Genomic DNA, 27568 nt, shown 5'->3' on the forward strand with positions numbered 1-27568 from the left:
GCGTTCGAGTGCCAGCAACAATTCTAGCACTAGATCTCCTCTGTAAATCTAAACTGGTAACCTGTAAAAAATTTCAAAGCGTTGCCTATGGAGATTTTTAAGTACCGAAGTTTGGCGCCATTCCATGAGTGTGCGCAATTTTAAAGCGTGACATGTTGGGTATCTATTTACTCGGCGTAACATCATCTTTCATATTTTACAAAAAAATTGGGCTAACTTTACTGTTTTGTTATTTTTTTAATTCATGAAACAATTATTGCGCAAATACCGTGCAAGATAAAGCGTTTCAATGACCGTCGTTTTATTCCCTAGGGTGTCTGCTAAAAAAACATATATAATGTTTGGGGGTTCTGCATAATTTTCTAGCAAAAAAAATTATGATTTGTACATGTAGGAGAGAAGTGCCAGAATAGGCCTGGTATGGAGGTGTGTATAACAGCCCTGTATGGAAGCGGTTAAATATGAGATCTAGGGGTCAAAAAGACCTCATGTCTCATATTTACACTAAAGTGCAATAATAAAAATAAGAAAAAATTGTCATTTGAAAAAATGTAAAAAAAAAAGAAGCATGGGTGGAAGTGAAGTTTTGACGTCGCTTCCGCCCTGCTATGCTATGGAGACGGGTGGGGGCCATCTTGCCCCTCACTTGTATCTATGGCAAGCTGCGTGAATGACCCAATCGCCTCCGCCGCTCCCGGCGGCGCAGGGCGCGGGAGACGGACGAGAGGGGGGCTCCTCTCTCATCGCCGATAGCGGCGATCTCGTGGTGAATCCGCTGCGGAGACCATCGTTACCGGTTATAGGACCGGCCACGGAAAACGGTAGCTGCTGCCGTTCCCGGGATATTCATCTTTAAAGTGATGATGTGTGTGTGTGTGTGTGTGTGTGTGTGTGTGTGTATATGTGTATATATATATATATACGCAAGCCGGTCCTTATCGGTCCCCGGAGCTGAAGAACGAGGAGAGCTGTGTGTAAACACAGCTTCCCCGATCTTCACTGTGGCGCTGTCATCGATCGTGTGTTCCCTGATATAGGGAAGCCCAATCAATGACGTCACACATCCAGCCCCGCCCCCCTACAGTTAGAAACACATATAAGGTCACACTTAACCCCTTCAGCGCCCCCTAGTGGTTAACTCCCAAACTGCAATTGTCATTTTCACAATAAACAATGCATTTTTATAGAATTTTTTGCTGTGAAAATGACAATGGTCCCAAAAATGTATCAAAATTGTCCGAAGTGTCCGCCATAATGTCGCGGTCACGAAAAAAATCGCTGATCGCGGCCATTAGTAGTAAAAAAAAAAAAAGATTATTAATAAAAATGCAATAAAACTATCCCCTATTTTGTAAACACTATAAATTTTGTGCAAACCAATCGATAAACGCTTATTGCGATTTTTTTTTTTTTTTAACCAAAAATAGGTAGAAGAAGTATCGGCCTAAACTGAGGACATTTTTTTATTTTTTTTTTTATATTTTTGGGGATATTTATTATAGCAAAAAGTAAAAAATATTGCATTTTTTTTCAAAATTGTCGCTCTATTTTTGTCTATAGCGCAAAAAATAAAAACCGCAGAGGTGATTAAATACCACCAAAAGAAAACTCTATTTGTGGGGAAAAAAATTACGCCAATTTTGTTTGGGAGCCACTTCGCACGACCGCGCAATTGTCAGTTAAAGCGATGCAGTGCCGAATCGCAAAAACTGGTCGGGTCCTTTTACCTGCATTTTGGTCCGGGTCTTAAGTGGTTAAGTGGATAATATAGGCGGAATCTGCCCTATACACGCATCTCATTTCGTTTTTCTGATCACGGCTCCGACTGTTATTGCTTTCTTGGTAACGATATTGAGCTCCAATTAATATCTGCAGGGAGGAGTTTGATCAATATCGTTTTACGGCCACACAAATTATATGGCAGAAATTTAGCTGGATGTCCTCAATGACCTTCCTGGAGCTCAAGAAGATTAAATGGCCGGATTTCAGGTCACAGACTGATTACTAAACCTCCTTCTCTGACATCATGGTGCACAGGTTGTAAGGCCTCTAGCAAGGGGAGGCAACCTCCCCTAAATATCTTTCTTTACCTAGTGCAGTCCTCCTTCACTTACCTCATCCTTCCATTTTGCTTTTAAATGTCCTTATTTCTTCTGAGAAATCCTCACTTCCTGTTCTTCTGTCTGTAACTCCACACCGTAATGCAAGGCTTTCTCCCTGGTGTGGAGTGTCGTGCTCGCCCCCTCCCTTGGACTACAGGACAGTCAGGACGCCCTCTAACACACAGCTCCTTGCTCTATGTGCAACGTAGAGAGCGTCCTGACTCTCCTGCAGTGCAAGGGAGGGGGCGAGCACGACACTCCACACCAGGGAGAAAGCCTCGCATTACTGTGTGGAGTTACAGACAGAAGAACAGGAAGTGAGGATTTCTCAGAAGAAATAAGGACATTTAAAAGCAAAATGGAAGGATGAGGTAAGTGAAGGAGGACTGCACTAAGGTAAAGGAAGATATTTAGGGGGAAAAATTGTTACCTTTACAACCCCTTTAACCACTTAACAACCAAGGACGTCCTCGAATTTGTGCGGTGATATCTGAATGATGGGAGCAGCTACAGGCATCAATCGGATATCACCGTCTTCAGCCGGCGATTCTCTGCACCATAAGAATGATCAAAGCGGCAGTTCCGCCGCTTGATCTTTCTTATAGGCAGCGGGAGGGGACGCCCCCTCCCACCGCCATTCGGTGCTTCTCCGGCCTCTCCCGTGCCATCGGGGGCCCGCCGAACGAACCGGCCGGCTGGGAAGCATAGAGATGACTGGTGACCAGATGGTCACCAGTCATCTCTATGACCATCGGAGGCCCGGGCGCAACGTTATGACGTCACGCCCAGGTACCCGGAAGTAAACAAAGCCGCAATCGCGGCTGTCGGCATGTGATTGGTGAATTATTTTTTTCACAATCTCATGCTTGTAAGCCTGGAGGAGAGATGTGGGGTGTTATTGACCACCCCGCATCTCTCCATAAAGAGGACCTGTCACACTGATTCCTATTACAAGGGATGTTTACATTCCTTGTAATAGGAATAAAAGTTATCAAAAAAAAAATGTAAAAAAAGGTGCAAAAAAAAATTTTTTTTTGACGCCCCTGTCCCTGGTAGCTCGCGCTCAAAAGCGAACATGCATGCAAATCCCGCCCACATATGTTAACGCTGTTCAAACCCCTCATGTGAGGTATCGTTGCGCGCGTTAGAGCGTGTGCAACAATTCTAGCACAAGACCTCCTCTGTGACTCGAAAATAGTAAACTGTAAAAAAAAATTTAAGCGTCGCCTATGGAGATTTTTAAGTACCGAAGTTTGGCGCCATTCCATGAGTGTGCGCAATTTTAAAGCGTGACATGTTAGGTATCTATTTACACGGCGTAACATCATCTTTCACATTATACAAAAAAATTGGGCTAACTTTACTGTTTTGTTGTTTTTTAATTCATGATAACGTTTTTTCCCCAAAAAAGGCGTTTGAAAAATGATTGCACAAAAACAGAGAAAAAAAGTTGCAATGACCGCCATTTTATTCCCTAGGGTGTCTGCTAAAACAAATACATAATGTTTGGGGGTTCTAATTTTCTAGCAAAAAAATTGTGATTTTTTACATGAAGGAGAGAAGTGCCGGAATAGGCCCGGTGGGCAAATGTGTTAAGAACGGAGGATGCAATCTTCTATTGGAGGTTGACTGGTGGTCTCCAAACTGTGGCCTGATACCAATTATAGGACACTATTACTCCTCCTACTGGACACTGGTGCCATATAATGTTTTTTTGTATTTTTTTTTTGTATTATTATTATTTTTTTTTTTTTTACTGAACATTAAACCTGAGACATTATTTACATTGGCCCGGATTCAGAGAGCAATTGCGCCTGCGTAACCATAGTTACACAGCGCAATTGCTTGCGCCGGCGTTACGAATGCTCCTGATTCAGGAACATCGTAACGCCGACTGCAGCCTAAAATCTGCGTGGCATAAGGCTCTTATGCCACGCAGATTTTAGGCTGCATTCTTGCGATGACCGCTAGGGGGCGCTCCCATTGTGCTCAGTGTATAGTATGCAAATTGCATACTAACACCGATTCACAATGTTGCGCGAGCCCTGCGTACGCAAGTTACGGAGTTTCCGTACGGCGTCTTTAGCGTAAGGCTGCCCCTTCTAATAGTAGGGGCAGTCAATGCTAAAGTATACCCGCCGTTCCCGCGTCGTGAAATTTTAATTTCACGTCGTTTGCGTAAGTGATTCGTGAATGGCGCTGGACGCCATTCACGTTCACTTTGAAGCAAATGACGTCCTTGCGACGTCATTTGCCGCAATGCACGTCGGGAAAGCTTCCCGACGGCGCATGCGGGAACGCGCCTAATTTAAATGATTCCCGCCCCCTGCGGGATCATTTAAATTGTGCGCGCTTACGCCGGGCAATTTTGCCGGCGCGCCCTCGCAATTTACGGAGCTACTGCTCCGTGAATCGAGGGCAGCGGCGCAAATTTGCGGGGGCGCAGGGCAAAATCGTTGCCCTGTGCCTCCGTAATTTATGCGCAATTCTTACTGAATCTGGGCCAGTGACTCTCTGGTATTTTTACTACCAGTGGCCACAGTCCGGCCCCCCTAATGTCTGAAGGACAATAAACTGGCCCTTTGTTTAGAAAGTTTGGATATCCCATCACATCTAAGAAGGGGGCACAGAGAAACAACACATGACCAAAAACAGGCTCGCTCTTACACCAGGGACGACATAAGCCAATCGAGAGTTCCTCAAAATGCTCCAGCCTTGATGACCAATGGCCTCGGACCAAGGACCAATTGGACATAGAAAATGGGTACAAAAAATGCCAGCAGGTGCTCTGGACTGATGAGTCAAAATGTGAAATATTTGGCTGTAGCAGGAGGCAGTTTGTTTGGGGGGGGGGGGGAGGGCAGGAGACTAGTACAATAAGTGGTCTGCAGGCAACTGTGAAGCATGGTGGAGGTTCCTTGCAAGTTTGGGGCTGCATTTCTACAAATTGACTTGGAGATTTGGCCAGGATCAATGGTGTCCTCAATGCTGAGAAATACAGGAGGCGTCTGATTGGCCCCAAATGTATTCTGTAGCAGGACAATGACCCCAGACAGCCAATGTCATTAAGAACTATCTTTAGTGTAAAGAAAAGTCCTGAAAGTGATGGTTTAGCCCCCACAGAGCCCTGATCTCTACATGAAGTCTGTCTGTGATGACATAAAGAGACAGTCGGTATTTTGAGGCAGCCAATATTTTATATACCGTATATACTCGAGTATAAGCCAACCCGAATATAAGCCGAGGCACCTAATTTTACCACAAAAAACTGGGAAAACCTATTGACTCGAGTATAAGCCTAGGGTGTCCATCTGCATGCCTCTCTGTGCCCATGCCTCTCTGTGCCCACTGTGCCCATGCCTCGACTGATGTTTAACATGGGAGTCTATGGAAGGGGTGCCGACTTTGAAAAATCGGTGCTCCCTGGCCGTAGGTCCCCTGTACAACAATCTTTGCACACTTGTAGAGGAAGAGTGGGGCTGTATGTGTGCTAAGTTTGGGGTCCAGGGGACCTCCGGCTGGCCAGTACCGGGTCCTCAAATTCCAGGAGATCTCGAGTATAAGCCGAGGGGGCATTTTCGGCACAAAAAAAATGTGCTGAAAAACTTGGCTTATACTCGAGTATATACGGTATATAAAAATTATTTCGGGATGTGCTTGAAAGTCCCACGTATACCCCAAAAAGGAATTTTATACCAGAGGTTGTGTTGTTCATTATCATCTTGTACGCATGTGTAGGAAACCTCTCTTTATACCCATTTCTGAGCAATCGCTACTTTTTAAGGTTTTTCTCTCTTCATTGTTCTATGTACTTCCAATTGCTAAATTAGGGATTATGATGGGTTCTAGTGCGTAAATAGCAATTTATTTTTTAAGCCCATAGTAATTATTTTGTTAAACCTTTTCTTTACCGCTTTTTTGTTCTGCTAAATCATCCAGCAGCGTAGATCGCTTTCCCCCGCACTATTCTTATACAAATGTGTTTTATATTCAGAGCAGCAGAGTTAATAAGTCGGCTACAGCTCTTCCCCGCTGAGCGCCATTTTGCTTTAGAACTATAAAATTATTATATATCACCTTTCATTGTGATTATATTATGATATTCTGGCTAGATTGTTGTAAAGGAAAGCCCCACAGGCAGGATATTGTGAAACCACGTTGTCATATTGGGGGGGGTCTAGTAAGCCTGCATTCACACCTAGGCGACAAGTAACGCCGCGTACGTGGCGTATTTTGCCGCGATTTAGTTTACTTTTTTTTTTTTATGTGGCACTTACCTGAGATCGAAGCCCCCGAAGTCCTCCTCGTTCCCCTCCGCCGCCGACATGTCTCCTCGCATTTTCTTCCCGTTTTCACCATTCCCGCGCTGTGATTGGCCGGTGCGCCGCTGACGTCACATGCGCGGAAATACGGCATTAACCCATTAATGTCATTCAGAAAAACGGCATGCGCCGTAGACATCGGCAATTGTCATTATTGTAAATATCTCCTAAATTGTGTAGGTTTAGGAGATATTTCTGGCACCTACAGGTAAGCCTTAATCTAGGCTTACCTGTAGGTGCAAGTTGTGTGTTTTTTTTTATATAGCTCACAGTCCATAAGCATTATGGTCACAGGGAAGAATATTCCTTAAATTTGTGGTCATTGGTCAAGGGAGTCCTTCACACAGCACATAGGAACCCTGTTGAGGCTGCGCGCTGGAAATCCCTTCCCTCCAACTCTCAGCTCTCCTCATTGAGCTCTGCTGAGTGTAATTTCAGCTTTCTGCCCCCTGCGTTCCAAAAGCTCAGACAAGCGTTATAAATTCTGGACTTGTGGCTGTAGCGAGAACTGCAGATAAATCGCTACAACTTATGAAAGAGGATTTGGTTAATCTGTGAGGCCAGTCACTTCACTGGGTATATGTAAGGATTTACATAAGGCTATATTTGCATGGGCGACTGCCGCCAGTGCAAATGACAACAGCAGGGAATTTTCTGATCCCTCCAGCTGTGTGAGCCACCGGTGAGTGGCTAGCTGTGGCTGCCGAGCCGTGTACATTTCTTTTTTTTTTAAATTTCATTCTTTATTTGTCTTTTTTTTCTTTATACACATTTGATTATTTAAACAAATCTTTCATATCAAAAAAGTTCCAAGAACCAACATCCTTACTTGTTTGTCACTTAATCTTAGTGTGCGATACATCTATTATAAAAATTAAGAATATACATTGATCATCTTATTTATATAAAGGGAAAGGGAAACAACATCCCGTGAAAAGGATGAGAAAGAGAAGGGGAGAGGAAAAAAAAAAAAAGAAAAAAGAGAAAGATAAAAATGCTCAGATCATCCCCATTACAGGGGGCTGTTCTTATATCTATTCACAATGTGGTTGGTGCCCAAAGTTTTCGTTCTCAACTTTATGTATCTAGACCCTCCCTCCATTTTTCTCTCTCCCCAGGTGGGGTTTCGAAGCCAGCCTCGGCTTTCCTAAATGACACATGTCTAGCTTTATTTTTAAGAATTATTTTATTTCTACCTCGTCCCAGTTATATTTCTTACCCACTAGAGGGGCAGGTCCTTCTGTTCCAGCCAAGGTCTCCACATCTCCTCAAACTCCTTAAGGTTACCTCTTTTTGTATAGACTGCTCTTTCTTTACATATTGTCTCATTTACTACTCCCTCCCATTCCCTTATTGTTGGAGGTGTTATCGCCTGCCATCTTAACATTATTAATTTCCTTGCTTGGAACAGACATCTCAATAACACTACTGTGGTGCTTTTCTTCTCGTTCCGTTCCCTTCTATATCCCAGTACACATAGTGTGGCTTCTGCTTCCAGAGGTACCCCAAATGTCTCCCCTATGACATTTACGACTCCCTCCCAGTAACGAAACAACTTTGGGCATCGCCACACCATGTGTACTAGGTCTCCGGTCCCCTGGCATCTAGGGCATTTGTCATTTGTTCTTCTCCCAAATTTGAACAGACGTTTAGGTGTATAGTAAGCACGATTCACCAGCATCAGATGGGAGACCTTCTGTGGGGGTGAGACCGAAACTTTCGGCCCCATCTCCAGAACCCTCCGCCACTGATCCTGTGTCAATTCCCCCAAGTCCTCCTCCCATTTCTCTTTTGTTTTTAACAGATGCCGGCCCATATTAGCCTTTTTAACCATCTGTTTGTATAATTCAGAGATGAGTCCCTTGGTTGGTCCTACCTTGCCTAGTTCTTGGAGAAGGGGCATTTCGCACCACACTAGTGTTTGTGTCCTAAACTGGGCTTCAAGGGCATGCCCCACCTGTATATAAGTGAAAAATGAATACTGAGGTATCTTAAATTCCTCTCTTAAATCCTGAAATTTCCTATATTTATCCTCTTTATACAGTTGTTTCAACCTTTTAATACCGTTTATTTCCCATGCTCTGACCTTTCCTATCTGGAGGACTTCCTTCAGTTTATTGTTATTCCACAAAGGGGAGAGTTCAGAAAACCCGGTATAGCCCATCAATTTTTTAACCGATTTCCATATTTTGGTTATCATTTTTGTTGTTGGATTCCTATATCTAAAGGAATCAGCCTCTAGTGCTTCAAAGATAGTGTCGTGAGAGACCCCGTTCATCATTATCATCCCATTAGGGGTACCTCCTCCTGGGATATTACCTCCCCCTATTTGTTGCAGTTGTGCAGAAAAATAATATATCTCGGGTTGGGGCACTGCAAGTCCTCCCTCCCCCACCGGGAGTTGTAATGTGCGAAGGCGTATCCTAGCTTGTCCCCCTTTCCAAATTAGCTCCCTAAAGAGAGATTCAATTTTATTGAACCATTTTTTTCCAATCCATATTGGGGAATTGTGCATTATGTATAAAAGTTGTGGTTGCCAAATCATTTTGATTAAGCTACACCTGCCCGCCACTGACAGATGGAGACGTTTCCAAATATAAATTTTTTGCTTGAACTTAGCAAGTAGAGGGATGAGATTTTTATAAATGTATTGATTAGGGTTTTTCGTCACCAATATCCCCAGATATCTCATTGTGTCCACCACTGATAACTGTGGCAATCCACGTATTGCCGTTTCTCCCAGTGGATCTAACGGCAGTAACTCGGACTTCCCCCAGTTTATTTCTAATCCCGAAAAACTCCCAAATTCCTCCACCAAACTCATTGCTTTTGTCAGAGATTGTTCCGTGTCTCCCAGGAAGAGCAGGATATCGTCGGCATAAAGCGCGATTTTTTCTTCTCCCGTCATTCTCTGGAAGCCGGATATCTCGATATTTGACCTAATAGCAATTGCCAGAGGTTCCATCGCTAGGGCGAAGAGCAGGGGTGACAAGGGGCACCCCTGTCTCGTCCCCCTCTCGAGGACAATTTTTTTTGAGAATTCATTATTTATTTTTAACTTAGCACTAGGGTTATCATAGAGCATTTTTATCCACCCTGAAAAAGTCGGGCCAAACCCAAATTTATCCAGCACCCTCCAAATATACCCCCATTCTACGCTGTCAAAGGCTTTGGTCACATCCAGTGACAATACGGCCCTTGCTCCCTCATTCTGTGTTGGGGTTTGTAAGTTTAGAAATGTCCTCCTGATGTTCATACTAGTGGATCTATTGGCTATAAACCCCGTCTGGTCTGGGTGAATTAATTTTGAAATAACCCTATTAAGCCTTGTCGCCAAGACCTTTGCTATAATCTTGGCGTCAGAGCACAAAAGGGATATAGGTCTATATGCCACAGGGTCCAGTGGATCTTTCCCATCTTTTGGTATAATTATAACCGTTGCTTCCAGCATTGAGGCAGGGAGTTTACCTTCTACCGCCGCTCCATTTAATGTTTTTATAAGCTGAGGTAACAATATATCTCCATAATATTTGTACATTTCTAGTGGGAGCCCATCTGGTCCTGGCGATTTTTGATTCGCCATACCTGCTACTGCCACCTGTAACTCCCCAAGTGTTATTGGGTTTTCTAGTTCTTCCCTTTCTAATTGGGATATAAACGGGATTTCTAGTCTCTCCAGGAAGTCCTCCATTTCTTTCTCCATTCCCCTCTTTTGTGTAGTGTACAATTTCTGATAATATGCCCAGAAAATCTGCACTATCTCTGAGGTGTCCGAAGTTATCGCACCACTTGTTAATCTGATGGACCGAACGCCGGAGGAGGAGGAGTTAGATTTTACCACCTGCGCCAGCATCCTTCCAACACTTTCCCCTTCTACAAATGAGGATTGTCGCAAAAAAAGTCGTCTGGTCTCTACTTCCCTTGTAATTACCGATTTATACGCTTGTTGTTTTTCAAGCCATATTTTCTTTCCCTTCGGCGTTGGGTCCCCCACATAGTTATTTTCTGCCTCTAACACCTCTCTACGGGAATTTTCCTCCGCCTCTCTTGCTTTTTTATTAAATTTTGCTATCTGCTGGATCAGGACTCCTCGTAGGTATGCCTTCAGGGTGTCCCATAATATCCCAGTGCCCGAGGTGCCTTCATTGATATCTACAAATTCCTTCAGTTTGGGCAGAACTTCATCCGATTTTTTTATTAACTCACACCAGTGTGCATTAATTTTCCAATCTCTCTGAATTTTTTGTCCACCTTGATTTAGGGTAAGAACCATAGGAGAGTGATCAGACACTCCTCTTGGCAAATATATTACTTTTCCCACCCTCTGTAGTGCTAAATAATTCCCCAGGGCCATATCAATCCTCGAGAGTGTATTGTGTGTACTTGAATAACAAGAATATTGTTGAATCCCCGGGTTCCTCACTCTCCACAAGTCTAACAGACCAACCTCTTCCAAAAATTGACCCAGGCGGCTATTTTTCATGAGGTCTGGGACCAACGGTGTGGGAAACCTATCCACTCTTCGGTCCAAGACCTCATTAAAATCTCCTACCACCAACACCGGTATCTCTTCCTTCCCCATTATGAATTCATTTAATCTGAGCATAATATCAATCCTAAAGGGCGGGGGGACATATATATTTGCTATTATATACATTTTGTTGTCTATTATACAATGCAAAAAAATAAATCGACCATATTCATCTATGCTGACCTGTCTGCAGGAAAACCCCACTCCAGCTCTCACCAGGATACTCACTCCTCTAGAATATGTAGAGTGCACTGAGTGGTACTGAGTAGGGTATTTTTTACTCTGTAGTAAGTAACTTGTATTTTTCATTAAATGGGTTTCCTGCAGACACATCAGCCCTATTCCATGTTTTTCCAGCGTGGCAAAGACTGCAGCCCTTTTAGCTGCAGTTCCCAGGCCTCTAACATTCCATGAGCTTAAGTTTAACATTTTACTTTACATTTTACTTTACATCTAGCAACCACGGTTATACCATAGGGGGATAGGGGCATCCATCCCAGAAAATAATTTATGTAGCTATTCATTACCCTAGTTATCTATGTGTATAAATAGTGTTTACTAATTTTACCGTGTCTATTAGAACTTGTGAACTAACATCCCCAAGAAATATATGTGCTATTTTAGTGTTATTTCCATATAGGTTTTCAAACTCTATTTTCCCATATAAAATTTATACCCCTTATGAAATACTTTAGCGTTTTCCCCTTTTCCCTATCCTTTGTGCATTATCATTACCTTCTATACTTTTCTTTGGTTCGTGTTTTACGTATATTTTACTTATTACAGTGAACATTTTTTCCCTGTGTATCATGTACTTGTCTTCCCTTCCCCTCCCACCCTTCCTCCCTCTCCTCCCCCTCCCTCCCTTCCCCCCCCCCTCCGCACCTACCCAGGTGTTCCCCTAAGGGGTTTCCTATGGCCGTTTCCCATATCGTCCTTTCCTCTCTTAACATACTTTCATTCACTCCCCCCTTCCCCCCCCCCTCCCCACTTCTCCCACCCCTCCTCATTCACAATCCTCCCTTCTATATTCAACTCTTGACCAATTCCTCTCACTCATTTAAGTGTGCACCTTTCCTCCCACCTCCCCCCCCCCTATCCGTGCAAGTTACAAATTAAACCCCTTACTCCTAGCTCCCCCCTCCCTCCTTTAATTGCGTTTCCATCCATAATGCTGCATCTTCAGGTTTATCAAAAAATAATGTCGTTCCCAGCGCAGCCACCCGTAGCCTCGCTGGGTATAATAAAGCATATGGAAGTTTAGCCCTCTGCATTTTCCGTTTAACCTCCAGAAACCCCGCCCTCCTCTTCTGTAACTGGGGAGAAAAATCAGGGTAAAATGAAACTTTAGAGCCTTCAAAAAAAACCTCTCCCATTTCTCTACTCTTTCTCAATAGGGACTCTTTATCTCGGTAATTCAAAAATTTTAGTAGCATTGATCTTGGACGCCCCCCGGTGGGGGGAGGCTTAAAGGGGACTCTATGCGCTCTTTCTATTGTAAATGCTTGTGAGAAGCTTTCTCTACCAAATAGTTTTACAAACCAGTTTTCCAAAAATTCTATTGGTCTAGCCCCCTCGCATTTCTCCGGTAGCCCCACCAGCCTAACATTGTCCCTCCGGAGTCTATTTTCTATTTCATCCATTTTCTCTTCTAATGTCTCCACTTGGGTCTTCATGTTCTTAACATCTTGTTTGAGAGGGTGCATTTCATCTTCCATTTGTGAGATCCTCCCTTCTGCTTCTGATATCCTTTCATTAGTCTTCCTTAATTCCTGTCCCACTGAGACCAGTTCTTCCTTGACACTTTTCATTTGGTCACACAGTTCTCCCAGTGCCTTTTTACATTCATTCACCACTAGGAATACGTCTTTTATTGTGGGAGCATCTTCAGGCCTGGGGGTTACTTTTGGATCCATAACTATGGGCGCTGCGTTCTTATTAACTGCAGTTTTGCTTACTGCCGCTGCCGCTGTTTGGCCTTGGCTTCGTCTCTCTGTGTTTATTTTGGCAGAGGCCTGGGACGTTGAGCCATTTTTAATGGGGGTCTGTTCTGATAAAAGAACATATTTTTCTAATTTGGCTGCTGCTACCGCAGCTACCCCCACCTTGTCTTTTGCTGACCTTAATGCTTGCGGCCCAGACATTCTAGAGAGGAGAAAAAAAAAAAAAAACTTCTGTTTCTTTCCCCCTTCCCTCCCTCTCCCCTTTAAAGAAAAAAGGAAAAACAAAATAAATTGACCATTAATGCTCAATCTTCAGCTGATCCTGATCCTGATAGGCAGTATATAGTCACAATGAGACCAGTAATGGCTATTAGAACAATAACTCTGTATTTACAAGCGTATAATGAAGAAGTCTCTTTTATCCTCGATACGGTATGCAGTATGCGTATTCTCACTTTACTTCACTTTGCTTCCTTGTGCAACTGAATTCGTTTAGTTTTAGGATTTTAATCAGTCCATTTATCAATGCACATCACCGCACAGTACAGCACCATTAATTCATTTAAAACCAGCGTAAGTCCAGCAACTCACATAGGGCCTCCATAGGTAGCAACAAAGCCTATCAATAGCGCAGTGTTCAATTGTTTGGAAGTGCTAAAACAACAAGTCCAAAAGGCAGTTCAAAGGCAGGATGTCACACCAGCCGTGTGCCAGAGGTCATAAATAGATAATGATCAGTAGCCCTGCTTCACGAGCGTATTCTCACTTTACTTCACTTTACTTCCTTGTGCAACTGAATTCGTTTAGTTTTAAGATTTTAATCAGTCCATTTATCAATGCACATCACCGCACAGTGCAGCACCATTAATTCATTTAAAACCAGCGTAAGTCCAGCAACTCACATAGGGCCTCCATAGGTAGCAACAAAGCCTATCAATGGCGCAGTGTTCAATTGTTTGGAAGTGCTAAAACAACAAGTCCAAAAGGCAGTTCAAAGGCAGGATGTCACACCAGCCGTGTGCCAGAGGTCATAAATAGATAATGATCAGTAGCCCTGCTTCACGAGTGTAAAGTGGAGAAGTCTCAGTTTTCTTCAATGCAGTGTACAATGTATATACTCTCACTTCACATTACTTCATTTTACTTCACTGAGCAGTTACTTCATTAGGCATATAGCCAAACCATGTCTCAATGCACAGCACCGCACAGCACTATTGGTACCTTTGATATATATCCAGTCCAGACAGCATACCACAGTACAGGCCCATTCAAGGCACAATGTAATCCATACGTCACTATTTGTGCAGAGTTTTACTCACTTTTATGGTGTTTTTTTTTGCAGGTTTTCCCCACTGTTTCTCCTCCTTTAAACAAGCCTGTGAGGCTTTTAGTATAGCGGTATAGGGGGGGAGTAAGTCCTCCTTATCAATCTGGTTCAGCTCTGCAGGGTAAGGCAGACCCCCTGGCTATCTCCCGTGTCTCCTCAAGCCTCCAGCAGCTAGGAAACGCCGATTCGCGCTGGGACTGACACGGCCGGTCACATGGGCTAGTCAGCTGACCACCGCCGTCCAATCATGCGGTTAGCTCGCCTGCTGCAGCTACGCCTCCACACCAGGTCTCCTCCGCTCTCTCCCTGGCTCCAGAAGCTCCCCAGACGGGACGGAAAACGAGCAGGTAATAAAAAAAAAAAAAGGGCACAGGACATCAACAGCTCCCGACCAGCGATGCAGGTAAACCGCCTCTGTCAGATAGGCTATGGAACAGATACGGCGTAGTAGGGAAGAAAGATAAGTTCAGCAGGTAGGAGAACCAGACTCCAGCAATTTAAGCAGCGCTCCCAGCATGGCCATTTCATATGCCTGTAGGGGGGGAGAGATACATGGGAGGCTTAGGCACACGCCTCTCCACTTCTCACATCTCTGCCTCGCTCACTCTCCACACTCCACGCTCCACACTCCTACATCCGGCCACACCCCCGCCTTCCCAGGAGCATTAGAGGGGAGCCGTGTACATTTCAATTACGTTTTCGGTGGTGGTTATCTGCATAGCCAGCAATGTACCTGCGGTGATTCACAGCCGGACACATACAAAGTGCTGGCATTGAAATGCACAGATTCCTGCCACTGGCACTACCCGCCAATGCCAATGTAACCTGAATGTTTCGTTGTTGTGCCTCCTTGTTCTATTTGTATAATCCATTTTCTTTTTCCTTTCTGCCTTCAGGTAGATGTGGACAAGTCTGGAGAGATGCGGCTCATAGAATTGGATGATTCCTACAAGAGCGAGCACACAGTGTTCATAACACCCCCAGAGATTCCTCACTTACCCAATGGAGAGGAGCACCCAAAGAAATACAGGTAAGAAGCAAAATGATCTGTATGCTGGTGATTGCCTTCAGAAGAGTCTACATGCGTTCCAGTTGGGGTGTTCCTATATAGTTACAGTTCATTTAGCTCAGGGGTCTCCAAACTGTGGCCCCCGGGCTGGATGCGGCCTTTTGCTTGCCTTTATGTGGCCCTTGCGGCACTATTTCATTCACTGACACTAACAATGGTGTATCATTTTTGGCGCTGACACCAACAACGGAGCACTATTTTGCCCACTGACACCATCCAAAGGGCACCATTCCTCCCGCTGGCGCCAACGACGGGGCCGCTATTCCTCCCGCTGGCGCCAACGACGGGGCCGCTATTCCTCCCGCTGGCGCCAACGACGGTGGGCCGCTATTCCTCCCGCTGGCGCCAACGACGGTGGGCCCAGTATTCCTCCCGCTGGCGCCAACGACGGGGGGCCCAGTATTCCTCCCGCTGGCGCCAACGACGGGGGGCCCAGTATTCCTCCCGCTGGCGCCAACGACGGGGGGCCCAGTATTCCTCCCGCTGGCGCCAACGACGGGGGGCCCAGTATTCCTCCCGCTGGCGCCAACGACGGGGGGCCCAGTATTCCTCCCGCTGGCGCCAACGACGGGGGGCCCAGTATTCCTCCCGCTGGCGCCAACGACGGGGGGCCCAGTATTCCTCTCGCTGGCGCCAACGACGGGGGGCCCAGTATTCCTCCCGCTGGCGCCAACGACGGGGGGCCCAGTATTCCTCCCGCTGGCGCCAACGACGGGGTATAATTTACTCCCACTGGACCCCAGTACATTTTCCACTCCCACTGGCCCTAGTCCGGCCCTCCTAAAGTCTGAAGGACAGTAAACTGGCCCTTTGTTTAGAAAGGTTGGAGACCCCTGATCAAACTCAACTGCTAAAAAAAAAAACACAACCATACAATCCCATATAAACAATCATAGTGCCCACAGTTGATCCAGAGGAAGGCTAAAAAAAAAAAAACAGCAAAGCATGATCCAGTTTGCTACAGCAGGAAAAAAAATGTCTGCCTGATCGCCAGAGAGACAATCGGATATTTGCTGGATCAACTTTACCTATAATAGTTGGTATCCAGTTATGATATGTACACCTAGGAAAGAATCCAGGCCTTTTTATCTACTAATCTGACCAGAACCACCTCTGGAGGGAGTCTGTTCCACATTTTCACAGCTCTTACTGTGAAGAAACCTTTCCGTATTTGGAGATGAAATCTCTTTTCCTCTAGACGTAAAGAGCGCCCCCCTTGTCCTCTGTGATGACCGTAACCGCTTGCCGACCACCCGCCGCAGTTATATCCACCTAGGTGATTATGTATGTTTATTTTTTAAATCCGGAAAGTTTTGGGTAACGCCTTTTGGATTAGAAGTCCTGAGAATACATTTGGAAGAATCTACACAGTCTTTGTATTGGGAGAGGCCTTGTAGGTGGTCGTTTTTTTTTTTCAGACTACTGAATTAGAATTTATGGTTCACTGCCTGGCAATTCTGGGAAAATATTAGCACCTCGTGTGTGACTGCCAAGATTTCACTATAATAACTGGCTTTGTGGCAGTGCAGTGACATGTGCAGTCCCTGCCAGCTTTACATTTTTTTCTTTTTTTTCTTTTTCTTTTTTTTTTTTTATAACGGAGATCGGGGTTTTGCTTTGTATTTGGTAGCTCCGATTTTTGAATGCCCTTCTATTTTTTTTTTTTTTTAACCAGTTCACTTTTGTAATTGTATACCAATGCTAGTGTCTGGTTGTGTGTCCTTTTTGTGTGAAATTTAGTAGAATTTAAAGTGGAGTTCCACCCATAAATATAACATTACATCAGTAGTTTTAAAAAAAATGTCATTAGTCCTTTTTTAGATGCCTTCAAAGTGTTGTTGCTAGGCAGAATAGTTAATCTTCCCACTTCCTGCACCTAGGTGCTTAATGCTTCCTAACCTACACTGCACAGACTCTTGGGAATGTAGTGGGTGTAACTTTCCAGGAGTCTGTGCACTCCCCAGTCTCGAAGAATCATGTGACTTGGACAGTACAGGTGCTGAAACCTGATCTGAAACCTACTGCACTGCTTGTGCAGCACTGAGCATGTGCGAGATCTGCAAGGCTGAAATCCAGGAAGTCATACAGTCTGGCTTCATAATGCCCACACTTAAGATGGCCCCAGTCAATTTCTATTTTATAAAGTGTCTAAATGCTGTAACAACCTAACAAAACGAACCTTAGTTCACAGACTAACTTTACTAGAATACATTAAGCTTGTGTATTACAGGGGTATTTATATTTAAAAAGTGAAATTGTCTTCGGGGGGCGTGGCGTGCCGGGGCCGGCCGTCGGTCACCCACCCTCTCCATGGGCACGCCCATTCCCCGCGGGAGTCGGAGTCCTGGATGTGCGGTGGCGCTGTGGGTGCGGGGGTAGGGGGATGCGGTCGGGCGTGCTGTGGCTCGCGCTGCTGTGCCGAATGTAGTGCTGTACTGTTGTTAAGGAGGGTGAACCACCGCTTTAAGATGTGACCAAAATTACGATATATGATATAATGTAATTGAATGGACTTTAAATGTTGGGTGATTATTACATTGGATATTGGCTAGTTGTAGGGGTTGGGGGAGGGGGGGAAGATAGGAATGAGTTGGTACAATGATATAGTAATAATATTAATAATTCTAATAATTGGTAGGGGGAGGGCGGGGGTAGGCCACTAAGGGATAAATCACAGCACATTATGAATCACCCCTTTTTTTTTCTTTTTTGGTTTGGTTGAGATTTGGGGATAAGAAATGGGAATATGTCCCTATTGGGAGATTTACCTCGAAATGGGAGGGTAGGGAGGGGTGGGGGGTGGGGGGTCTGGTAGGTGGGAGGGGGGAGATATACTATTGGGGGAGGGTGGGAGGGGGGCAATGATGTTATTGTACACTATCACAGGACACTGGACACAAGTGGGTACTAATGGGCGTAGAGGAGACCCCCCCACCTAGCTGGTAAGAGCGAGGGGGGAGGTACACGATAGATAGATAGATGAGGGGAGGGAGGAGTAGGGGATTGTGATGTTATTTAAACACGGACACTGGAAATAATTAGGTCACATGGGGGATTAGGGGGGACCCCTCTAACTGGCTAAATGTAAATGGTAAGATAGCCCTTTTTTCTTTTTCTTTTTTTTTTTTTTTACACTGAGAGGAGATGGAGTCACAGGAATAGGAATAGTACTCAGAGGATGGTTAAGAAATATGGGTAATGGGAGATATGAGAGGCAGGTGGAGAGAGGAGGAGGGGGAGGAGGAGAGGGGGAGGGGGGCGGAGGGTGATGAGAGGGGGGAAGGAGGAGAGGGGGGAGGGGAAATTAGGGGAGAACGAGAGGAAAAGGAGGCGTATGATTTAATGAAGATATTGGGACTTTTCCCCCTGAGGGGGTTTTCTTTTTTTTTTTTTGTTTGTAGTTTGATGGGACAGAATGAATAGTGCTATTAAATTGTTTATATATATATATAAATAGGTGGGCTATGGACGGAGAGTCCGCTCTGACTCAGCTGCTCTCTACCCTAACCCCTCAATAGGCCAACACTCAATTATAGGTTGGGAATTGAGTGTATAAAGCAAGAAGCTTTACTGACTTGTGCGGCCAAGTAGGGGTTGGTTGTCGAGTCATTAGGGAAATTTTTTTTCTAGGGGTGTTTTTTTTTTTTTTTTTTCTTTTGGGGGGGGGGGGGAGGGGTTGGTATTTTTTTGGGGGGGGTTTTTCTCCCCCCTTTTTTTTTTTTTTTTTTTTTTTTTTTCTCTCTCATTCTTCGTTTCCACTTTCTCTCCCTTCCCCTCAACGTCGGAGATGGAGGGATTAAAAATAACCTCCCTGAACGCAAAGGGACTTAATGTCCCAGAAAAAACGCAGGATGTTGCTGAACGATTTGCGACATTCAGAGACAGATATTGCCTACATACAGGAGACTCACTTTAGGACGGGGGGGCTCCCACTATTGCAAAATAGGTTCTTCCCTTCGGCCTACCACGCAGGGAACCAGGAAGCAAAATCCAAGGGGGTCTCTATTTTGATTTCTAATAGGATCCCATGGACATTAGAAAATTGCTATCGAGACCCAAAAGGGAGATACCTTTTTTTAAAAGGGAAGATAGGAGAAACAAAAGTGACTTTAGCTACAGTGTATGTGCCTAATGTACATCAAGATACCTTTATGAGGAAGACTCTCAAAGAATTGATGGAGTTTTCAGAAGGCAAATTGATTTTGGGGGGGGGTTTTAATATCCCCCTGAATCCAAAGATAGATACCTCAAGGGGAACTTCGTCTATCACAGAGGGGGTCAGACGGGAGGTCCTACGTAGACTGTACGAAATCCAGCTGGTGGATGCATGGAGGATGTTACATGGGGAAGAGAGGGACTACACCTTTTTCTCCAATCCCCACCAGGTGTACTCCAGGATAGATCTCTTCATGATACCTCACTATCTGATCTCCTCTGTGAAGGAGGTGTCCATTGGTAGTATTACATGGTCGGATCATGCCCCAGTTAGCCTGCGTATCTCACTATCTGGCATAGGGCTTGCACAGGAGAGAAGGTGGCGTCTAAATGAAAGCCTCTTGCAGAATAGGGAAGTGAGAGAAGATGTTGCTCGGGAAATCACAGAATATTTCCAAATGAATGCTACCCCCGGGAGTAATCTAGGGATGGTGTGGGAAGCGCACAAAGCGGTGATCAGGGGGGTCCTTATCAGACATGGATCGATTCTAAAAAGGAAGCGAGAACAGCAGGTTAAAAATTTACTAACAGAGATCCAGGAATTAGAACTACAACATAAAAAGACACATACCCCTCAAACAGGCAGAGAATTGAGCCACCTGAGAAGGCAGTTGACAGAGATCCTACGCTATAAGGCCAAAGCATTAATACAAAGGGGAAGGAAAATAAATTACGAATTTGGAGACAAGTGTAGTAAACTACTAGCTGGGAAATTGAAAGAGAAGAGTCAACAAACGTATGTCCCGCAAATCAAGGTTAAGGAGGGACAATTAAAACGTACGCCAAAGGAGATAGTGGAGGAGTTTGGGAGATATTATTCCTCTCTATACAATTTGGCACAGCTACCAGTAGCCCCACCCAAAATAGAAGAATATCTTTCAGCAATGGACTTAGCTAGGTTACCATCAATAGCTCAGGCCAGTTTAGACACCCCCATCTCGATAGAAGAAATAGAGGCAACGTTAAAAACTATGAAGGAAGGGAAAGCCCCGGGACCGGATGGCTATACGATAAGATACTATAAAGAATTTGTAACACTACTGAGAGGGCAGTTAGCAGAGTTTCTCAATGCAGTAGGCCAGACGGCTGGGTTCCCGCCGGACGCATTACTAGCTCAAATTATAGTCATTCCCAAAGATGGGAAAGATCCGGCGGAGTGCGGCAGCTATAGGCCGATTTCATTGTTAAACTCCGATTTAAAACTCTTTACGAAGTTACTAGCAAGACGGATCCAAGTATGGTTACCCGAGCTAGTCGATATGGATCAAGTCGGATTCGTACCTACACGGGAGGCAAGAGATGGTACAATAAGGGTTCTTAATCTGGTGCAGGAGGCCACTGACGGGGACATCCCTTGCGTGTTCCTAAATACTGATGCCGAGAAGGCTTTTGATAGAGTGAGCTTGAATTTCCTGTTCTCAGTACTGAGACACGTGGGCCTGGGGGAGAATATGTTAAGGTGGATAGGAAGTGTTTATACAGACCCACGTGCCTCAGTGAGAGTTAACGGGATGTTCTCTAAAACTTTCCAAATCACAAACGGAACGCGCCAGGGATGTCCCCTGTCACCGCTACTATTTGTGCTATCTTTGGAGCCCTTATTAAATAAAATACGCCAAAATCCGGATATACAGGGTATACAGATAGGGGGGAGAAGGCATAAAATAACCGCATTTGCAGATGACTTGCTGTTTACTATATCAAACCCTCATGTATCTCTTCCCAATCTCGTCAAAGAAATCGCTAAATTCGGAGAGCTCTCCAACCTAAAAATAAACCAAGCAAAATCTGAAGCAATGAGTGTGTCAATGACACCCCAGAAACAGTCAATTATACAACAAAACTTTGGTTTTAAGTGGAAGACTGCGCTAAAATACTTGGGTACCCTGATTCCAGCAAACATAAAAGAAGTTTTTAAAATAAATTTTCCACCTCTTCTTACTTCAATAAGAATGCTACTAGAGAAATGGCAACATGGACTACATTCATGGTTCGGCAGAAATAATATAGTCAAGATGAGCATCTTGCCAAAGATTACGTATTTGTTTCAAACACTGCCGATATTGATACCATCGGCCTTCCTACGGCAAATTAGTGCCCTCCTGATGAAATTCATCTGGGCAGGGAAAAAGGCAAGAATTAAGAAAGAGGTGATGAGGTTACCCAAGTGTTTTGGGGGGATGGCAGTCCCGGATATTGCCAAATATTATCAAGCGGCACATTTGACGAGATTGATAGACTGGTGTAGAAACGGACACTATAAAAGGTGGGTTGAGGTAGAACAGCAGACCTGTCCAATAACACTAAGTAGAGCCCCTTGGTGTTATAAGTTATTGCCAAATAAGATGAAGAAACATCCCATAATTGGCCCAACGTTGTCAATCGCAGCTAAAATATGTAAAAATCCAAAATTCTCATCGAAGTGTTCTCCCCTGTTCCCTATATTAGGGAACCCAGGCTTCATACCAGGTACAGCAGGAGCAGTTTTTAATAAATTAAAACAAAGGGGTAAAGTACAGGTATCACATTTTCTGCAAACTGGTATGTGGCCATCATTGGAGGCCCTAACAAAGAGAGGAGGGAGTTATGAGTTATCCTTTTGGCAAGCATTTCAAATAAGCAACTTTTTAAGATCCCTGGGACAACCATCTAATTTTCGGCGACAACTAACAAAATTTGAACAATACTGCGACGAGGAGGAACCAATACAAAGAGTGAGCTCAAAGATGTATAGACTATTGAATTCCCCTCAGGAGGATTTTGAGTTGCCGGGACTGGGGAAATGGGAAAGAGATCTGGGGAGAAATTTCTCACAGACTCAACGTAAACACATAATTCACTTAGCACTAAACTCCTCAATATCTACGCGAATACAGGAATCCAATTATAAACTATTGTTCCAATGGTATTATACACCAGTAATGTTACATAAATTTTCTAAAGGCTACTCAGAGTATTGTTGGAGATGTGGTGTGGAGCAGGGAACCTTGCTGCATATATTTTGGTCCTGTGCAAAAGTAAGAGATTACTGGAAGGAAGTCCAGAGAATTGTTCAAAAATTTACGGAGCACCAGATTCAGGAGGATCCAGCTTTTTTTCTGCTCCATTGCTCACAAATCCCAGTGCGAGAGTACAAAAAGATGGTGATATGTCACATGATAAATACTGCCAGAAATGGAATAACATTACAATGTAGAGACAGTAGATCACCCTCTATTGCGAGATGGCTCAATAGAGTGAGAGAGACTGGAGCTATAGAAGACCTGATCCTCTCAGCCCGGAACAAAAGGGAACAGTATGTAGAAACTTGGACAGGTTGGAATCAGTTTATGAGTACGGAAGAGGGGAAGAGATTACTGGTGGAATAGATAGGGGAGAGAAGATTCCTTTTTGGGTAGAAGTGAAAAGGGAGAGGCCGAAGGGTTGAAGTAAGGGAGGATCCGTCCGTCTCCGGCGAGGTAGGGGAGGGAGAGGAGGGGAGGGGGTTGGCGGGGTTTTCTCTTTTTTTTTTATTTTTTTTTTTTGGTTGTTGTTTTGTTGAGGATTATGTTGATTCTAGGTTTAAGGGGGGGTTAGGTGGGGTATAGGAATGGACAAGGGAACAGAGGGGAGGAAGAAGTGTGAGGTCAATACAGTGGTACTAGGAAACGGGAAAAGAAGTTACTGATAAAAGGCAGGCGGGCTTGGGAATAGAGCAAGAGGACCGGGGAGGTACTGCTTTTGGTTTATTCTTCTTAAGTTTCTGAATCCCCACCTGTTTATTTGCTAGCCCACCATAAGTGTGTAGTGATAAGAACTATATGATTATGTATCCATTGTATAAGATATGTTAACCTTCTGTGAACCTTACCATAAAAGAAAAATAAAATAAAAGATTTAAATATGAAAAAAAAAAAAGTGAAATTGTGGCCGGAACTCCCCTTTTAATAAACTGCACCAATGCAGAGGGTTTAAGGAGAGCCTGTGAAGGTTTTCTGGGATCATCTAACTATAGGTAAAGCGAGTCTTATGCCGCGTGTACACAGTCAGAATTTCCGATGGACTTTTTTCCTTGGAAATGCCGATCGTGTGTGGGCCCTTTTTTCCATCGGAGTAAAGAAATAGTACATGTTATAAATTTTTCCGATGGGTGGGGAGGGGGAACGATCGGAAATTCCTATCGTCTGTGAGCAACTCCGACAGAGAAATAACCCACGCATGTTTAGAATCAAGTCGACGCATGCTCAGAAACATTGAACTTCATTTTTCTCGGCTCGTTGTAGTGTTTTACGTCACTGCGTTTTTGGACGGTCGGAATTTAGTCTGACAGTGTGTATGCAAGACTGATGGAAGTCGGCTTCATCGGAATTCCGACGGAAAATTCCCATCGTGTGTACGCGGCATTAGGGTGTGATCAAGGTTTTTATGCAATATTTAAGGATACATAAAGGGGGGGGGGGGGGAGCCATAGAAAAAAACAAAAACAATAAATATCTATATCTCTGTCTCTATATTCAAAACTAGTATAAAACAGCAACGTTTTCATTGCAACGTTTCGTTGGCTTCATCGACATGTTGGCAATAAAAATGCTGCTGTTTTGTTCAACCACCTTTGCAAGATCCTTGAATGCATCTATACTAGTTTTGGATAGATTTCTTTGTGGGTGGGCACCTGGGCATTTTCCTCAAATGCCGTGGCGATATATATAATCCTCACTTCCTGTTCTTCTGTCTGTAACTCCACACAGTAATGCCAGGCTTTCTCCCTGGTGTGGAGAAAGCCTCTTGAGGGGGCGAGCAGGAGTGTCAAGACACTCTCTACTTTGCAGATAGAGAAAGGAGCTGTGTGTTAGTGGGCGTCCTGACCCTCCTGCTCGCCCCCTCAAGAGGCTTTCTTCATACCAGGGAGAAAGCCTCGCATTACGGTGTGGAGTTACAGACAGAAGAACAGGAAGTGAGGATTTCTCAGAAGAAATAAGGACATTTATAAGCAAAATGGACGGGTGAGGTAAGTGAAGGAGGACTGCACTAAGGTAAAGGAAGCTATTAAGGCCCCTTTCACACAGGGGTGGATCAGCAATGAACCTCCGCTTGCTCAGCGGGGATCGCTCCGTTGATCCCCGCTGAGCCGGCGGATGACAGGGCAGTCCCCGCACACTGTGCAGGGACCGCCCTGTCTTTTCTCCGCTCTCCCCTATGGGGGGATCGGATGAACACGAACCGTGTGTCCGTGTTCATCCGATCCGATCTGCAGACGGATGGAAAAATAGGGTTTTTTTCCGTCTGCAGAATCGGATCATTGCGGAGGCGGACGAGATCGGGTGTCAGCGGGTGTTCATCCGCTGACATTCGCGATCTCATAGGGACCAATGTATGTCCCTTTTTCATCCGCAAACAGATGGATGAAAAAGCGGACATACAGTCCGCAGGTGTGAAAGGGGCCATAGGGATTTTTTTTTTTACCTTTACAACCTCTTTAAAAGCATACTGTACAGTCATATAATATCATTCATCACGCATTCGATTCAACATGTTTCACCTGTATTCCTAAAGAAGCCTGAATAGGCAAAATATGTTGAATAACATTTTATATGCTTTTAATCTAAAAAAAATTGTACTTAAAGGTTTGTAACAAATAATTTTTATACAAAGTATTTGTGTATTTATGTGTCCATGCACCTGAAAAGTCCCAAATTTTCCTCAATTTGCCTTTTGTCCCATATTTTCCCCCAATTTGCCTTTAGTTCCCTCCTAATGTTGTTGTGAATTGTCAGTCCAACACCAAATTCAAAGAGAAGCCATTTAATCTGCTGGTATATTTTCTGGTTTGGGTGGAGACGTGTACTCAGATCAGATCCATGTAAAGATGGGCAGAGGGTCAAAGTCTCCACACAGATTGATCCCATGATCTTGGTCAGTGGTCTCCAAACTGTGGCCCGGGGGCCAAATGTGGCCCTTTGCGTGCCTTTATCAGGCCCTTGAGATCCTAATCCCCCACTGATACAATGCACTATTAATTGGGCACTATTTCTTCTACACCAACAATAGGGCCCTATTCTTCCCATTGACACCAATGATGAGGCACAATTCCTTGCCCTGATACCAACAATGGGGTACTATTCCTCTCACTAACACTAATGAGGGGGCCAAATTCCTCCCAAAGACGCCAGGGATGGGGCCCTATTTCTTCCTCTAATACCAACACTCCCACTAATATCAATGATAGGGCATTCTTTACCCACATTGACACAGGGGGGCATTTTCTACTTCCACTGGCCATAGTCCGGCCCTCTCAAAGTGTAAAGGACAGAAAACCGGCCCTTTGCTCAGAAAGTTTGGAGACCCCTGATCTTGGTGATGCAAGCTCAGCAGTTCTAACCAATTTTCTTATTTTTTTTCCTCATTTCCTGTAGTTACAATGGTTTTCCTGTCCTCACGTTGGATCTTTTTGATACTCCGGATGGTCTCCTGAAAAACCAAAGACTTTTCCCCAAAGTCTCAGCTCCCAGCAGCCCATCTCCAATGTTCAGGAGAACAAAACAGGTAAAAAATATAAATCTATCAAATGTTTTTATATATATATATATATGTGTGTGTGTGTGTGTGTGTGTGTAACGAAACCCCAAATGGGACAGGGGTAAACGCCGTTTACGATATTCCATTCCTAACCCACGACAGCTTATCGACGCTCCACAATGCGGCAGACGAACATGGCCCATACAGATACCCCAGAAACGAGACACGCAGCTCTGTTCTCTGGTTCAACATGAATAGACAATCTTTATTGAGAAGGCAGGCTCTTATGTACACAAAAAGGAATACTGCATTAATCAAATGGACAATGACACACTCCACCCACAACATCATACAATGGTTACTAACGAGCCTCCAATACACATCTTTTAGTCAGACTTTCTGGCACCAGGTCTGACATAATTAACACGAGTTAATTAAAGTGGAGGTTCACCCGAAAAATCAATTTTTAACATTAGATTGAGCAAAATTAGGCGAAGCAGAATCGGGTGTTTTTTTTTTAAATCAATGCAGTACTTACCGTTTTAGAGATAGATCTTCTCCGCCGCTTCCGGGTATGGGCTGCGGGACTGGGCGTTCCTATTTGATTGACAGCTTTGCGACCGCCGGAAGCCTGTCAATCAAATGGGAACGCCCAGTCCCGAAGATCATACCCGGAAGCCACGGAGAACATCGATCTCTAAAACGGTAAGTACTACATTGATTTAAAAAAAAACACCCGATTCTGCTTCGCCTAATTAGCCTCAATCTAATGTTAAATTTTTTTTTTCCGGGTGAACCGACGCTTTAACTACAGCTTATAAGTCAGACATCATGACTCCGGCTTCTCTCACCTGCTATACAATACACATTGCTTTAGTAGACATAAGTCAGACATCTGACCTTTAGACTGTGCTAACTCACAACACACATCTATCATCAATAGAACTTTCACACAATACAGTGTCAATTAGCATATCTCAATGAAAGGTCTTTAGGAGCCATCCTAAGGTTAATTTACATCACAGTAGCAGACTTAATTACCACAGCAAGCTTTTATAGTACACATCAGCCAACACACAATATATATATACAATATCTATACTGCATTAAATGTGACTAGTACAGACCATAGTGGGGTTCTCATTCACCCTGTGCCCCATCTCGTGTAGTCCAAGATATCATTTCTCAGTCATCCCCTATGCCCCTAGTGGACATAGGATGACTTTAGACACAAGAGTCATCGGTGAAGCTGAAACAGGAGTACCCCACACCCTGCAAGAGCCTCTGGGTCCCATGGGCCATTTTGTTACAATATATATATATATATTCCAGATTTGTGGAGTAGAGAGTGGGTGAGGTGTAACAATCATTGTGATCCCATTAGACGACATAGAGCAGGGGTAGGCAACCTCGGCCTTCCAGCTGTTTTGAAACTACACGTCCCATGAGACATTGCAAAACCCCGACATTTACAGGCATGACTCCTAGAGGCAGAGGCATGATGGGGTTTGTAGTTTCACCACAGCTAGAGGGCAGAGGTTGTCTACTCCTGATATAGAGCTTC

General features: G+C 44.3%; 1 protein-coding gene across 4 annotated transcripts in view; it reads left to right on the forward strand.

Annotated features, from left to right (window-relative positions):
* Window positions 1–27568, forward strand: part of DENND4A (DENN domain containing 4A) — a 244198-nt gene that overhangs the window by 138106 nt on the left and 78524 nt on the right. For all 4 annotated transcript variants that reach the window (XM_040342272.1, XM_040342269.1, XM_040342270.1 and 1 more), the window contains 2 exons: window positions 15122–15255; window positions 25902–26031. In XM_040342272.1, coding sequence (XP_040198206.1) covers window positions 15122–15255; window positions 25902–26031 — 264 coding nt within the window. The remainder of the gene's footprint in view (window positions 1–15121; window positions 15256–25901; window positions 26032–27568) is intronic.

Source organism: Rana temporaria, chromosome 3 (genome assembly GCF_905171775.1).
Source record: "Rana temporaria chromosome 3, aRanTem1.1, whole genome shotgun sequence".
Lineage (NCBI taxonomy): Eukaryota > Metazoa > Chordata > Amphibia > Anura > Ranidae > Rana > Rana temporaria.